This window comes from Saccostrea cucullata, unplaced genomic scaffold (assembly GCF_032062105.1).
Source record: "Saccostrea cucullata isolate Sc308-1 unplaced genomic scaffold, CSIRO_AGI_Scuc_v1 ctg3388, whole genome shotgun sequence".
NCBI classification, from domain to species: domain Eukaryota; kingdom Metazoa; phylum Mollusca; class Bivalvia; order Ostreida; family Ostreidae; genus Saccostrea; species Saccostrea cuccullata.
In genome coordinates, this window is record NW_026932989.1 from 17,300 (window position 1) to 34,436 (window position 17,137).

At 35.5% G+C, this 17,137-nt stretch overlaps 1 protein-coding gene and 1 long non-coding RNA gene across 3 annotated transcripts; both read left to right on the top strand.

Moving 5' to 3' along the window:
* Positions 1-613: 613 nt before the first annotated feature.
* LOC134236808 (uncharacterized) lies at positions 614-5,439 on the top strand. Its single transcript, XM_062718947.1, has 5 exons — positions 614-699; positions 968-1,046; positions 2,986-3,131; positions 3,358-3,444; positions 4,728-5,439. The coding sequence occupies exons 1-5, from the start codon at positions 648-650 to the stop codon at positions 4,823-4,825; spliced, it is 462 nt and encodes a 153-aa protein (XP_062574931.1). The 5' UTR covers positions 614-647; the 3' UTR covers positions 4,826-5,439.
* A 2,908-nt stretch (positions 5,440-8,347) lies between these two features.
* Positions 8,348-17,077, top strand: LOC134236805 (uncharacterized). Of its 2 annotated transcripts, none has more exons than XR_009985725.1 (3): positions 8,348-8,880; positions 13,994-14,101; positions 14,560-15,194. It is a non-coding gene; the product is annotated as an uncharacterized LOC134236805 (long non-coding RNA). The 2 variants fall into 2 exon arrangements; XR_009985724.1 differs by lacking the exon at positions 8,348-8,880 and adding an exon at positions 17,009-17,077 and having other exon boundaries at positions 13,916-14,101; positions 14,560-14,631.
* Positions 17,078-17,137: the final 60 nt, after the last annotated feature.

The following is a 17,137-nucleotide window of genomic DNA, read 5'->3' on the forward strand; positions in this document are numbered from 1 at the left end:
CTAGTATTCCTAAGTACTTGTTTGCGAAAATGTTACGACTCTCTCATACTTATGACAGTATCTTATCCTTTGGCTGTTAATATGCTATAGATTGTTGCTTTCATTCTTTGACTTAAAAGGTGAAGACAACAAACGGCGAACTTGAAACGAAAGGAATACTGTTGAACGTTAGTTAATACTTGTAGATGGGGATTGCTAGTAGAAAAAAGACAGTGTCTTTAATTTATGTCAAAACTTATTAGAAATATAATCATAATGAAAAGATTATATTTGCTTCCTCCATTTTTTACTTCACAAATATGTGTCTTAATTATCCATTTCTTACAAAAAATATTTCTTCATTTGTTCAGGTGCCTTGTAAAGAAAGACTTAAGAAACCGAGTGATTTTTTATATCTTCTCTTATGGCAAAATTTATCTGTTTATAGTCTTCTTTATAGGAGTTTATGGTCATCAAAGTTAGTATGAAGTTGTTTCTCCTTTAAATCCCAGTTCCATGTTTACAAACATTGAACATGTTATTGTGGATAAGGTTTTCAATGTTATTTAAATGAGTTAAAAATCAATAGGCACAGCGAACCATGATCCTTCAAATTTAAAAACAGGAAGTTAAATTTGTTCGATAGCGTACATGGCAACAATAGGAAAATGTGTTTAGTTTTCTTGGCAGTATATTTTCTCTCAATAATTTCAGATACAGGTAAGTCAGTATTTACACCTGTAAGTAACTTCCGAGATTCCAAACTTCAAGTGATTTTATTAAGTGGGCATTTCTTGCCTATCTCAACATGTATGTACACGTAAAAACTAAAACAACGAATAGTTCAATTTGTTTTGTGCTTAAATTTGGAAAGAAATTCAAGATTGATTCAAACAAATTTATACTGATAAATAAATTTAAAGATGGGTATTTTTACAAATAGGCACTTTTCTACATTGATCTAATGTTTCCTCTCTTTGGTTACCAGTTGCTGAATATTGCTCGGCCAGCTCTAACCTTTTCTATTGTGAGTATGGCTGCTGTGGAAATTCCTGCTGCCCAAATGAGTAAGTACCAGAAATAAAGCACCTTGAAAAATAGGAAAAAGCACCTTGAAGACAAAAACAAACATTTAAATGTTAAGATAGCTAAAGCATTAACCATAGAGAGAATAACAGAGGGTGAACTAGAAAAAAAAACCATACAGAGAGAACAAGTGTCGAGAGAACTGATAGTCAAAACAACTTTGTGCAGAGACAAACTGTGTTGGATTAACAATAAAAATGAAACATGGAGTTAACGAACAGTATTCAAGATTAAAAGTGCATAAAACAATACAAAATAGGAGCAGAGCAAACACGGACCTCCAAAACATCAGAGGTGTGATCAGGTGCCATGGAGAAGTGAGCATCCCTTGCCTACCGGTCACATATGCCATGTGCTCCTTGTCATGATCGGGAAATAACGGAAAACCCGTCGACAATTCAGTGTGTAAATAATGGCCTAACAATTGGTATGCAAAACGTCAGTCAGCATTTGACTCAATGATATTTGCTGACAAGGTCATTGTATCGATCATAGAATTTACGAAATGATGACATGTTCTTGCCTTTCGAGTCAACTGAGATATATAAACTCGGTATGCAGGTGATGAAGGTATATTTGCTGCATAAGTAAGAGAAGTTGGCGATAAAAAAAGTTAGTCATTACTTTTATCATATAGATTGGTTGTTAAATTACCATTAACGTCTTTTTCGAGCAAAATATATCCAAATATGAAACAGGTGTGTCAGGATATATCGTATCGACATAAGAATGGAAGAACTCGTAACAAAATGGCAATATATGTCCTAAATAAGAAATATAAAGTAGACAAACCACTCATAAAAACCTTTAAAATGCTTATTACCACTTTAGAACAGATACAGTATTGTCAAACCATCTAAGACCATATAGTTTAAGTACCTTGGTACCAACAGGCAGTAGATTTCAGTTTCTAGAAATTTTAAATTTAGTATTTTACATCATATATTTCACTTAGGGTTGAAGTGTTTTGAATCTATTTCATGTGTGCTTCAAATGTTTTGTAATGATGAACTTTGATTTAATCTTCTAACTTTCCCTGAGGTAGCTATTGGTCAATGATTTAGTTTTTAACTTCCCCAGGGTAGCTATCAGTCATTGATTTGATATTTCAACTTTCCCCAGGATAGCTATTGGTCATTGATTTGATGTTTTAATTTTCCCCAGGGTAGCTATTGGTCATTGATTTGATATTTTAGCTTTCCCCAGGATAGCTATTGGTCATTGATTTGATATTTTAGCTTTCCCCAGGATAGCTATTGGTCATTGATTTGATATTTTAGCTTTCCCCAGGATAGCTATTGGTCATTGATTTGATATTTTAACTTTCCCCAGGTTAACTATTGGTCATTGATTTGATATTTTAACTTTCCCCAGGTTAACTATTGGTCATTGATTTGATATTTTAACTTTCCCCAGGTTAACTATTGGTCATTGATTTGATATTTTAACTTTCCCCAGGGTAGCTATTGGTCATTGATTTGATGTTTTAATTTTCCCCAGGGTAGCTATTGGTCATTGATTTGATATTTTAACTTTCCCCAGGGTAGCTATTGGTCATTGATTTGATATTTTAACTTTCCCCAGGGTAGCTATTGGTCATTGATTTGATATTTCAATTTTCCCCGGGGTAGCTACTGGTCATTGATTTGATATTTTAACTTTCCCCAGGGTAGCTATTGGTCATTGATTTTATGTTTTAATTTTCCCCAGAGTAGCTATTGGTCATTGATTTGATATTTTAACTTTTCCCAGGGTAGCTATTGGTCATTGATTTGATATTTTAACTTTTCCCAGGGTAGCTATTGGTCATTGATTTGATGTTTTAATTTTCCCCAGGGTAGCTATTGGTCATTGATTTGATATTTTAACTTTCCCCTCGGTAGCTATTGGTAATTGATTTGATATTTTAACTTTTCCCAGGGTAGCTATTGGTGTGGGGACGACGTTTGGTGGGATCGTCCTGTTGATAATCGCCGGAGGAGTGTTTATCTGCTGTATACAGCGGAGATACAGCCCAAAAGAGGAGGTCAAGTTCACCAAGGACGCACAGACGCAGTGGGAAAAAGGTAAAGTCCTCAATGGGGAGAATATTTCTCCAAATGAAGAATTTACAAAACATCATTTAATGATGGTGTGTTATGGTGACAAATTTACACTGGCAGAAAAATTTCAAGAAATAAAACAATTCTAATAATGAGTATCTAAACAATAGATTTCATTCATAGCAAAACGATCTCTTGAGAATACACAAGTTCATATTAATTTGTACAGTATATTTTTTTGTCTTTTTAGCACCAACTGGTGTAGATATGAAGTCTACAGTTGACCAAAGTACCAGAAGACGTCGGTCTACCATAGCACCACTCCCACCACCGACATGTAAGTATATTGTACCATAATCTACGATAGCACCACTACCACCACCGACATGTAAGTATAAAGTACCATAATCTACCATAGCACCACTCCCACCACCCACATGTAAGTATAAAGTACCATAGCACCACTCCCACCACCTACCTATAAATATAATGTACCATAATCTACCATAGCAGCATTCCCACCACCGACATGTAAGTATAAAGTACCATAATCTACCATTGCACCTCTCCTACGACCTACATATAAGTAAAAGTATGATGTACCATAATCTACGATAGCATCACTCCCACCAACTACATGTAAGTATAATGTACAGTAAAACTCAGGTTTAGCGAAGTTACTGGGATCTATAGAATTACTTAGCTATATCCATAATTCGTTATATCCGTATAAGGAATTCATTAAATTCACATTTCTGGGGATCCAAGATAATTTGGCTATATCCATGAATTCGCTATATCCGTGTTCGTACTAAACGAGTTTTTCTGTACCGTAATCTACCATAGCATCACTCCCACCAACTACATGTAAGTTAAATGTACCATATTCTACCACAGAACAACTCCCATCATCTAAATGTAAGTACATGTATGATGTACCATATTCTAACTTAGCATTACTCCCACCACCTAAATGTAAGTATAATGTACCATACCCTAGCATTACTCCCACCACCTACATATAAGGATAATATGTACCAGAAACATTTCTCAACTTAAAAATTTATTTTAGCAATACACCTCCCTCTCCTCTTAACATTTAATATGATGTACTAGATACCTTAATCTCCAATTAACTGCATGATGCACATAGTATCATAGCATCTCTTTCTCTCCATTAAATTGAAAGGATGATCAGATAACATCTTTCTCTGAGTGAGTCTCCGCGTAACAGTAAATATGATCAGCCATAGCACCCCTCTCTACGTAACCGCACCTATAATCTATCATTATGGTGTCCGAATAGGGCCATTTGCTAAAGCTCAACAGCGAGTTCAGAAAAACACGCTAACGCGCTAACACACAATACGCTGTCACGCTAATATGAGTTCGCACAACACGCCGTCACGCTAACAAACAACTAGCGACGGTGTGTTGCTTGAAAGCATGCTAGCACAACGGTGTTTTGCTTGAAAGCGTGTTAGCGCGATGGCGTGTTTTGTGTAAGCGCGTGTTTAGCAAATGACCCTATCCGGACAGCATGTATCATAGCCCCAGAACCTACGATTATTAGAGTGTCCAAAATTTACTGTTTAAAAGGTGTATTGTATTTTCCTCTAGTTGCTTTAAGACAACAAACCAAAATAGAAGAAGCTGAAGAAAAGCCAGAAACTACGGAAGACAATCAAGAGAATCAACCAATCGACAACCCGGTGTGATGACGTATCTTATCACGTGATATCAGTGCCATATAAATACCAGTATCTAGTGCCAAAACATACTGAATTCTACTACAGGCATCTGACTTATGGATAGTGAAATACATTCCCCACTCCCCGCAGCTCCTGAGAATACATGAATCCTTTGTTTGTCAATCTGTTTTTTATATCTGATATAATTTTAGAGATTTATCAGTTTTAGAGATTTGTCAATTACAGCATATACTTAGATAACAGTACTAAACTTAAGAAAAGTGGGAAATGATATCAGATTTCGAAATAGGAATGATACACTAGGAAATTGTGTATTTTGGAGTCTAAAATTTTTTTTAAGAAGCTGGGGGAGGGGGTTACACCATCTATTCTTCAGGTGCCTGTGAATTTTATGTGTCAAAAAGCTTTATAATGCATAATATGTATGCCATGTTTGAGTGACTGTTTTCATTGTGTATGATAAGTGAATGTGGAAATTGTTGCAAGAAATCGTGACTATATTTAAAACAGAACTATTGACTGATATTATTTCGCCTGAATTTTGAATAACTGGTAGATTTTATGTTTTAATGCATATTAATTCAATAGTTTTTTTTACCCACGCTTATTTTCATCTAGTAAATAATTGAAGACTCTCTTTCTTTACCTCTCACTTAAGTATCAACAGCAGCGAAGGAGAAATTTCTGGAGTATTCCGTATGATATATTTGAGAAGAGGTGTTTATCAGAAAAGGATACATTATAACTCAAAAGAACTCTTTAAAATTAAGAGACAGCAGTGAGAATTTTACCAAAATCAATTACATTAAAAATTAGGACTCTTCAACACTTAACAAAGATAAATTACAGTTTTTTTCTTTTGCAAAGCTGCTTTTTCAACAAAAAATTCTTTCTTTCATGTACTTATCTTTTGTTTGTCATTTACAATATAATTTTGTTAAAAACATTTTGGTTGTACTCTCAAGTACTCCAAAGTTAATATAAAGTCTTCCAACAATCTGTTGGAATTTCCATGGGTACGGATTAGGTTCCATTATTAGCAGACCTTCTTGTATTCATATGAGGGATAATTCAGAAATTTCTACATGAAAAGAAGTACCTGTATCTTGCTCTGGTTTTCAATTCAACATTTATTTAAAAAATCAGTTTAAACTGTGTCCATGTCCCTTTAAGACCAACATTTTGCAACTCCTATGCTCGATATAGGGACAATAAAAAAAAATGGCGAAGTTTACATACTACACAGCTAATTGTGCCACGTACGTGTTACATATGGTTGCACATAACACATGTATCACGTATGTGAAATGTACGTATCACATACGTGTATTACAAACATACGTTTCACGTATGTGGTACAACGTACGTATAACATATGTGTGACTACATACGTTTCACATAACGTACGTTAAACGTATGTTTGGAATACACGTATGTGTTACGTACGTAAAACGTACGTGTAACATATGTTATGTGCAACCATACGTTACACGTACGTTGATAAACGTATGGTTTACATGTGTATTGTCAACCTCATGTTACACGTACGTTAATTAACATATGGTTTACATGTGTATAGTCAACCACATGTTACACGTATGTTAATGAACACATGGTTTACATGTGTTTTATAAAGCACAAATGTCATGTATATAATATAGTTTCATCTTCCCAAGTCAAGAGTTTCTGATCCGCTCCGCTCCACATAAACCCTTGACCGAATAGGCTAAGTTTGACGGGGTTTACTGTCACGCCATCTAGTGAGATTACATATTTTGAACTCTCCTGACCTCTGCTATTAGCCAATCAGAGTAAACGAATTCAACAGCGAATTCGAGATAATATTGGTAGTCGGTAATAAATTCAATATAACTCAACTACAAAACTGAGACAAACCTTTAAAAGGGCTATCTAATGAAAAATACACTATCCTTGGGACTAAAACTGACGTGTTTTTATGTTTACGATGTAGTTTCAGTTTAAATAAAACAATGATTTTGATTGGTTTATAAAAACTTGCATGAGGCCATTCAGAGAACGCATTTCTAGCCCCGTGAAACTTAGCCTATTCGGTCAAGGGTTTATGTGGAGCGGAGCGGATCAGAAACTCTTGACTTGGGAAGATGATATACATGTAGTTTATGTGCATTATAAACCACACATTAAATATACTAATGTACATAAATAAATTATGGTTAACTTGTTTTCTAAAGCTCTCATTACATATATGTTGATGAATATAGTATGTGTATTATCAGGCACATGTTACATATGCATTTAAAAAGGTGTTTTACATGTGTGTGAAAACCTATGTTTGAGAATGAGAAGGCTGTATATTTTGTAAATTCATACTATTACATACATGTATGATAAATGTAGGTTGACTATAAATCTAATCCTTTTTATTTTATTTCAAATTTAATTTATTAATCAATTTATCATTTAGTTTTTGCTATAAAGAGAAAAAAAACAATGCGTTAAATATTTATTGTTGCTAGGGACTACATAATTTCGCTTAAAATACAGGAACTTTTTGTATAAAAGTATGGCTGACTTCCACAACTAACTATTTTACCTTAATAGTTTAAGTGATTTTGGAGAACTAATCAAGATATTATTTCACATAACAATCAATAGGCACTTAGCAATGCTTAGGGCTTAACCAGTCTAGTCGAACCCTCAAACGGGGGTATACCCTCAAACGAGGGTTTTCCTTCCCTAAATGCAACGAGCGAAAGCAGAAGAACGATAACTCTTCTTATTTAAAAAAATAATTTTTTTTTAAATCATAAACATACAAAAATGAATTGTCTACACCTTTGTTTTCAATTAAAAAAAAATAATAAATATGTTTTCGTTTTTATTCACGTCATTTCTGAGGCACAAAAGTTTGTTTACATGGCAGAGGAAATTCAGACATGCCCACAAGAAAGTGTCGAAAAATAATAAACAACATGCTAATTACACAAGATTTTTAATACCGGGGAAGGGGATTATATGTAGTTCAACTTTAAACAAACAATTGTTTGTTTATTCATCCGTTTTATTAAATTATGAATAAAAAATCTAGTTGTATCAAGCGTGGAGGTCAAGGCACAGAATACGCTAACTTTGGGAGAGAAAAATTCTCGATTTTTGCAATAAACATATACTTTTTCGCAATACAATCTCTTTAAACATCTTTAATCTACCAAATTTGAGTACATACAGAGCTACGAAATAATCCATCACTTTGCACGAGCATATTTTGTGGACCACACGTTTTTCCATGAAAAACGACATTTTTTTAGTGTCTGCGCATGCGCCGTACCCCCGTTTGAAGGTACGGTTTTCCTATTTCCGTTTACCCCCGTTTGAAGGTTCGACTAGACTGTTAACCTGTTATTCAGGAAGAAGAGCAATCATAGTGATATGACCATCTATAAAATCCTTCTTATAATATGTATAACATGTCCTTAGATCAGAAGTTGCATGTATTTTATCAAATTAATAATTATATATTTTAAAATCTAAAATATCTTTTTTTGACATAAACATTGATGTTTGGTTAAACCCAATGACCAGATCACAACTGAAGTATACATGTGTGTGCGTTGTTGATTTGTCGTGTGCGTATCTAATGTTTCAATTTATTTCACATTGTTTACCTTACGTCCATTTTCATGTCTGGCATGATGTTATGAGTTCGCATTGGTTTAAAATTTACTCTAAAAACAATAAACAAAGTTTTCTCCAATCTCGTCATGTGTATCGGATATCGGTAGAGGCACATAAAATTGAACTCGGTCATCGGTAGATATAATCAATCCGAATTCAAGAGCAAAAATATATTTTAAAAAAAAAGAGAAAGAAATTCATGATAAATTCACAACAAATCTCAAAAGGGAGTAAATGATTCATCTAGATAATTATCACATATTCAGTGGGTACCGTCCGTATAAAACTTATAAAATATACCTTCCGGAATTTTCCAGCCTCCATTTATGTACTACATGTACATTACCAGTGACGTCACTGGAAAGAGAAGTCTGACGTCTGCAAGTTCTAGGGCCTAGTTAAAGGTGAGGAATGCATAAAATCAACAATTATTTAATTACTTTATGACTGTGTGTTGCATGTAAACTAAGGGGGGTGTTTTTTTCCAGTGTATTACATAATGGAGACTTGGGTTACCAAAAACAGAAAATATTGACCATGTTGAGGCAGTGAGCTGTCTTGGTCAGCACCCAGGTGTATCCATCAACACGGGCACGTTATATCTAAATGGTGAAGTTTAAAAGTACTGTTATAACAATTAAGTATTTATTTAAAATGTTTTTTAACCTAACAAATAAGATGCAATAAAAAAGAAACAACGTACAACTAGTATTTGATGTAAAGTTCCACTCCCTGAATTTATTTCTTTTTACAGTATTTATCGATAAAACATCACATTGGTGGTGCGCATGCGCGAAAGTAGTAGACGTAAATTTTTGTTGCTCTTAAAATTTTTCCAATGTGGTTCTATACACAACCAGAATTTCCTCTGTCAAATCAAAATCATGATTTAGCTGTGAAAATGCAGACTTTAAACTTCACCATCCTCAGACAAGTGATTAATAAGAATATATTAAAGGACCAAGAAAACACAAAGTCCTTGTTAGTATTCCTTATCTCCATCCTTATTGCAAGATCAAACGATGTTGAGAGTAACCCTGGACCTGCTGATTCCTCCTACCCATGTGGAACTTGTGATCTTCCAGTTACTTGGGATGACAAGGGTATTATGTGTGAAACATGCAACCAGTGGTACCATGCTACCTGTCAATCTGTTCATAGTAAGACATATAATGAACTTGCCAACAACAGTGCTATTGCTTGGGATTGTATCATATGCGACTGCCCTAACTACAGCTCAGTCTGCTTTGAACATATAGTCACAACATCAAACCCCTTCAGTGTGTTATCAGACTCAACCATTGCTAGTCCAACACCAAGTGCAACTATTACACCAGTTCATACCTCGACACCAACTAAGAACCATCAACCTCGACCAAAAACATCTCCTATCAAACTACTAAATGTAAACTGCCAGTCAATAAAGACCAAACAATGCCGAATCAAAAATCTCATAGAAAGTACCAAACCTGACATTGTTGTGTGTACTGAGACCTGGACAGACCCATCAATTACAGACAACCAAATCTTTCCAACAGAGTATAAACTATACCGTAAAGACCGTGCCTCTAATGGAGGAGGTGTGCTCATTGCTGTCAACAAAAAATATGTGAGCTCACCAGTTCCTGAGCTAGACTCTAACTGTGAAATCATCTGGACGAAGATCAGTCTAGTTGGACGGAAAGATCTATATATAGCATCATACTATAACCCCAAAACATCTAATGAAGAATCTTTAGAAGAACTACGAAAAAGCTTAAATCGGGTGCACCAGGTTAAAAATGCAAGTGTAATTGTTGCAGGCGATTTCAACTTACCAGGATGGAACTGGACAAATAAGACACTAAAGCCAAATACCGCCTGGTCAGGAAATCACTACAAATTTGTAGATATCCTGGATGACAATGGCTTAGTTCAGCTAGTAGAATGCCCAACAAGAGGCGAAAACACCCTGGACTTGATAGTGACCAACAATCCATCAAAATTTAACAGAGTAGAAACCATACCAGGCATATCAGACCACGACATTGTCTTTGCAGAAATAGACACGAACATCCTAAAGAAACATCAAAAACCTCGAAGAATCCCCTTGTATCGCAAAGCCAGCTGGGATACAATGAAAGAAGATATGACATCAACCCTAAACACAATATCAAAGATGGACGTTGATAATCACAGTGTAGATGAGATGTGGAAGTGCTTTAAAACTAACCTGGAAAACAGCATAAAGCAAAATATACCACATAAAGATGCCAGAGCCAAAGATGGCCTACCATGGATAACACCAGAACTTAAGAAACTCATCCATAAGAAAAACAGACTATACAAAAAGAAGAAGAAATCTGGAGACAACAGAGATAATGAACACTTTAAAGAAATCAAGGGGAAGGTACAAAGAGATCTAAGAAGAGCATATTGGAACTACATCGAGGGAATAGTAACACCTAAAGTAGAGGACGACCAATACAGCGGCCTAAAGCGCTTCTGGACCTATATAAAACACCAAAGAACTGACAACAATGGAATCTCACTAATCCGCAGTGAAGGAGTGCTACATGCCAATCCGACTGACCAGGCAGATGTGCTAAACAAGCAGTTCCAGTCCGTATTCTCAGAGAAGACACATATCAGTACTGAAGAATTTACTCGTGACTGTCCTATGAGTGGAAAACACCCAGTGGCACCAGAACTGCACATCACCCATAATGGAATTCTAAGACTATTGAAAAATCTGAATCCATATAAAGCAGCGGGCCCAGATGGTATTAAACCTAGAGTACTGAAGGAGCTGGCTGACAGCGTGACCCCTATTCTCACCATCATCTTTAAGAAATCCCTAGAAAGTGGAGAGATACCGTCGGAGTGGCGTAAAGCTCATGTTAGCCCGATTTTCAAAAAAGGGGATAGATACAAGGCTGAGAATTATCGACCCATCTCCCTTACATGTATCTGCTGCAAGCTCATGGAGCATATCATCACCAGCCATATAATGCAACACGCTGATACCAACAACATACTATACCCACTTCAGCATGGTTTCCGTAGCAAGAGATCCTGTGAATCCCAACTCATTGAGTTTATAGATGACATAACCAATCACATGGCTGCCGGAAAGCAGACAGATGTATTGATCATGGACTTTTCCAAGGCTTTTGACAAGGTCAGCCATAGCCTCCTCATCCATAAACTCCGACATTATGGGATCCAGGGAAAAGTGAACAATTGGATTGCTAGCTTCCTGTCCAACAGAACACAAGCTGTAGTAGTCGAAGGAGAAATGTCCAGCTATGTCAATGTTGACTCCGGAGTGCCCCAAGGGTCAGTCCTTGGGCCATGCTTATTCCTGTTCTATATAAACGACATGCCAGAAGGCCTCAATGCCACAGTAAGACTCTTTGCTGATGATACTATCGTATATCTTACTGTCACGTCAGAACTGGACACCCAGACACTCCAGGCAGACCTTGATAAACTGGGCATTTGGGAAAGGAAGTGGAAGATGGAATTCCATCCTGATAAATGTAATGTACTATCAGTCAGCAGGAAGCCAAACCCAATACATCACCAATACAAGCTACATGGCCATACTCTAGAACACGTTAAAAGAGCGAAATACCTCGGCTGTCTCATAACATCAGACTTGAAATGGAGCGATCATATAAGTAACATCTGTAGTAAAGGAAACAAGACCTTAGGATTCCTCCGCCGAAATTTAAATATCAGCTCAACATCAATAAAGGAGAATGCGTATAAGTCATTAGTAAGACCCCAGTTGGAGTACGCAGCACCTGTCTGGGACCCCTACACCCAAAAAGACACCCATAATCTGGAAATGGTCCAACGACGTGCTGCACGCTATGTAAGCAATAGGCATGGAAACAGGTCAAGTGTGGACAGCATGATACAACATCTGCAATGGCAAACACTGGAAGAACGTAGGCGAATTTCCAGACTCGTCCTGTTTTATAAGATCGTTCATGATGAAGTTGCCGTTACCAAGCATGATCGACTTATTCCACCACTACGTCGATCACGACATACTCACCAAGAAGCCTACCAATTACCATCTTGTAAAAGTGACTATAGAAAATTCTCGTTCTTCCCTCGTACCATCAAAGAGTGGAACCATCTACCACCAGAGATTGTCATGGCAAAAACACTTGAGACCTTTAGGTCTCAGGTGACCACCTATATGCCATGAATCATAATTAATATTTTAACCTTTTAACCTTTTAAATTTTTATGATTTTGGAACTCCATGCGCACCACACATGCCATAATAATCAACTAGTTGATTGTGGGCAGTACATGGCAGAAGCAGAAGCAGAAACATTAGATGGTAAATGACATTAATATCTTTGAGTGCAATAATGGTGTAGGGTGAGTTCACCATGCATCGGACACATACCTTGCTTCGGACAAATTTAGGCAATAGACTCTCTTTCAACTTAAGAGTTCTGTGTATTTATTTGTTTCTGTCATAAAGACGAAGATTTAAATTTTTTAATGATACCGATTGTGTTTATCATGTTGTGATAAAAATACCCCGCAAATGGTCTTGAAGTTACGTCATATTTTACATCATCAAAGGGGAATAACCCGAAATTTATGATTTTGCCATTTTTAGAGTTATCGTTCTTTTAAATTCGACTTAAAGAAACGAGTCGGACTTTGGTGAATTTTGTCAGGGATTGGTAATTTTACATAAATTATAAAGAAATTTCACTTCAATGTTTGTTTAATTCTTATTAGGGCTGGTTTTTACTAGTATGCTATTTTCACCGTACATCGGACACAAATTAACCATGCATCGGACACTTTTCGATGCAAAGGTAAGCACTACCATTTTCATACAGAACCCAGCTGACAGCTGTTTTTTGCGGAAAAAGAAAATAAAAACTCTATATTTTCAGTCAAAATACAAGTTATCGATATACGACGTCTGGAATTTTACTCAATTTATTTCTGCAAACCAGAATATGATAAACCATGAGAAAAAGGCGCGAATTACGGCATTATAAGCATTTTAAAGCATTTCTAAGGCAGAGTGAGGTCTCGAGAATCGTTCTACATTTGTGCAATAATATCGTCAATTAAATTTAAATTAAGGGTTATTTCTCAGATAAAAGATGAAAATATATCCATATCAAGGATTTTAAAGCACTGTGATAAAGGTATGATATTTTTCCGGTCTCCATATTGTCTGTCCGATGCATGGAGAACAATGTCCGATCCATGGTGAATTTTCAGTTTTTTCTAAAAACTCGATTTTCGGGGATATTTTCTCAATAAACGGAATATAATTGTGTCCTAAATTGTTATTTTAATCACAAACTAAATGTTAAACTCCATTTTGATAATTTTCCGTTGGTAGCTATACCGCTAGAACTTGTTGAAGTACAAGGGTATCCGATGCATGGTGAATTCACCCTAACAGTTTTGTTTTTACATATCTGCCCTTTTAATCCTTATGAATATAAATTGTGTTTGAGATTGAGAATTTTTATGTGATTTTAGATATGCATTCCAGGATGGTGACTGAAGCTCATCTTTGTAAACACCTAAATGCCTAGAATGGACTCCAAAACAGATTCTTAAAGTTTAACCAGTATAATCTTGAATATGGTAATACTTTTAATTATAAAGGAATCATATTTTCTGATCATATTGCTTTTAGACTTGCAAATACTACATGTAACTTGAAGCTTTTCATGTAAAATTTGAAATGCAATCAAGTTTGACGAATTTCACACTACTAAGAGTTATCTCCCCTTGTCGGCATAACTCTCATTTTTCCCACTTTGTCCATTGTAAGTTACCTGTTATTATTTTCAATCTTCAAACGTTATTGGACTATTTAGATCTGTACTGGTATTGCCGAAGTTTGGGGCAACATGAAAATCTTAATGAACGATATTCATTACAGATTTTATTTTTAAGATACTGACCAATAAATTTGGTAAGGTTACAGAGGGAAAAACAGGGCCTTACGCTGGATTGACCCCGCAACGGGGAATAACTTTTGTAAATTTAATGTGAAAGTTGTCTATTTTTTTTAACATATATTTTTTTTTAACCTCAAGGACAAAAAGTATACACTTGGAACACACACAAAAACAGATGAGTCCATGCCAAGCTAAAGATTAATGCAGAAGGTAAGTTCAATTTTTCATTTTGTAACTCTTCTGGTTTTATCCAGATCGGACCTTACATATAATTAAGTCAGCTTCAGTATATAATAGAAGAATATGGAGATAACGAACAGTATTCAATCTCAAAGTCCATAAAACTATACAAAATAAGAGCAGAGCAAACACGGACCCCCGAAACATCAGAGGTGGGATCAGGTGCCATAATAAAACACCTATTTACTTACTATTCGGAAAATAGCTTGTTTATCATCTCCCTCAACAGCAAACTATTTCTCTCAGCTGCATCTTGGGGAATAGTTGTTGTCTTGGGGGACGATAAACTAGCTTTTGTCCTTATAGCCAGTAAATAGGTGTACATGAATACTGTTTTTAGCTCCTCTGAGCCAAAGGCTCAAAGAGCTAATGCTATGGCCATTTGTGCGGTGTGCATAAACTTTTTAGAATGTGGGCCATAACTCAAGATCCCCTTGGACAATCATTGTCAAATTTTCACAGAGCATCCTTGGTCCAAGGGCTACCATTTATACTAAAATTAGGGTTTGGACCCTTATACAAGGGGAGATAAACAGGAAGATAAAACCAAAAAAAGTCTATATTGGCCAAGAATTGTTAAACTTTGTGAGTTGAGGCATCTAGGGTTTTTGGAAAATGTCGACCAAAAAGTAGGTCACCATGACCTACTTATGGTATTTTATAGCTCTATTGAAATATCTTCAGTCCTAACTGGCTAAGAATCATTATCGAACTTTCTTGGTTGATGTATTTTGGGTCTTATAAACATAGAGGCTTCAAATACTAGTGATAGATTGTACAATTTATTAGAAGAGCAATTCAAGGCCCTTTGGTTTCCAGTTATCCATCGTCATACACTGTGCTCTGTCTGGTAAAATTTTAGCATTTACAGCATCCTCCCAACACCGCCACCCAAACTAAGGGGGGGGTTAACCCCATGGATTAATCTAGGTTTTTGGGGAAACTACCCTTTCTGGAGAAATTGGGAAAATGAGCCGAGGTATGGGAACCACTTGAGCTAGTGCAGGGCAAGCCCTGCTTTGGGGCTAACTGACTTACAGCATTTTTATGACCATTTATAATGCATGAAGTAGCAAATTAAAACCATATTTCTCATGTAATGAAAATTTTACTTTAAATTTTCAGTTTTTATGAAAGAAAAAGAAATATTTGAGGTTTTTGCTATTGTAAGGGGAATATTTTACTCATCAAAAGGGAAAAAATTAGATCTTCAGGGGAAATTTTCTGTAGGGGAAAAACACCCATTATTGGTAGTAAATATGCCCTAGATTAATCCCTGAACCCATCAATATTATTCAAAATTGTAATTTTTTGATTGGACATCAAGCAAACTATTAGCAAGATTTTAATAAGCATTGAGTCCTATTAAAATTATGAAATTCATATAGCCCCAGGGTAGGTGGATCAGATGTAAAGGCACAGCTTTATTAATTAATCATAATCTGAAAATGCATTGATTCATTGAAAATCTATAGAATGCTCCTAAGTTGAAAGCAAAAAGACTAAGTTCATGACAATGAGGAATAAGTTTTATACCCTTGTAATCAAAGATTCTGGGGTACATCTATATAGCTTTTGCCCTGTCTGTCTGTCTGCAAAATCTTTTCACATTGGCCATATTATTTTAGTGGGTGAAAGTATGGCCTTCATATTTCACAGACCTGGGTATTCATTGTGACAATACTTTTGTATTGGTACACCAAATTAACCTTTAGAATTGAACTTGGATTGTGACTAACTTTTAAGAAAGTTTCATAACTTGAATCTTGGCCATAACTTTTGAACAGTTGGTGCAAGGGCTTTCATACTTCACTTGTATATTTACTGTGACAAGACCTTTCAATGGGTATAAATTAAAATATTTGACCTTGAACTTCTAGTTTAACCCACTGTTTAAAAAAATTTAACTTTGATCATAACTTTTGAGCTGGTAGTAGTAGGGCTTTCATATTTCACAGATTTATTCTTTGTGACAAGTCCTTCCTGGATGTCAACAATTTGACCTTGACTTTGGAGTTTGACTTACACTTGGGAAACTTTAACCATAAGCTGGCATATGGGGTATTAGTATGTACAAACACATCTTTTTTTCCGAGTTCACGCACAAATCAATGCTATGTAATGAATTTTAGATAAGAGAATTACAAGGTAAATATTTGAGGATATTGTGAAAAAATAGTTTAAAAGATCATGGTTATGAATACTAAAAAATTAATTATTTAGTATTTATATTTAAGTTATACAGTGAATCAACCATGATTAATATCAGGATAATAATAATGTTCAGGGGAAAAAATGGGTTTTTCCCTTATTCCATGCATCTTATATATTTTCTTTTTCTTTACAGGCAAAAGAGAACTGGAGAAAAATGAATTGATGTTAACATACTCTACATTAAATTTGGTTTAAATCTAAATATGTCTTTTGTTGTGATTGCTTCAAGAGCAATTAAGGATCAGGAAATTTAAAGTGAAGG

Bases quoted from the DNA above. Each gene is read 5' to 3' on its own strand.
- LOC134236808 (XM_062718947.1), top strand. From the start codon at position 648: ATGTGTTTAGTTTTCTTGGCAGTATATTTTCTCTCAATAATTTCAGAT. The intron at 700-967 runs GTAAGTCAGTAT...TTTGGTTACCAG, and splicing joins CTCAATAATTTCAGATACAG to TTGCTGAATATTGCTCGGCC. The intron at 3,132-3,357 runs GTAAAGTCCTCA...TTGTCTTTTTAG, and splicing joins ACAGACGCAGTGGGAAAAAG to CACCAACTGGTGTAGATATG.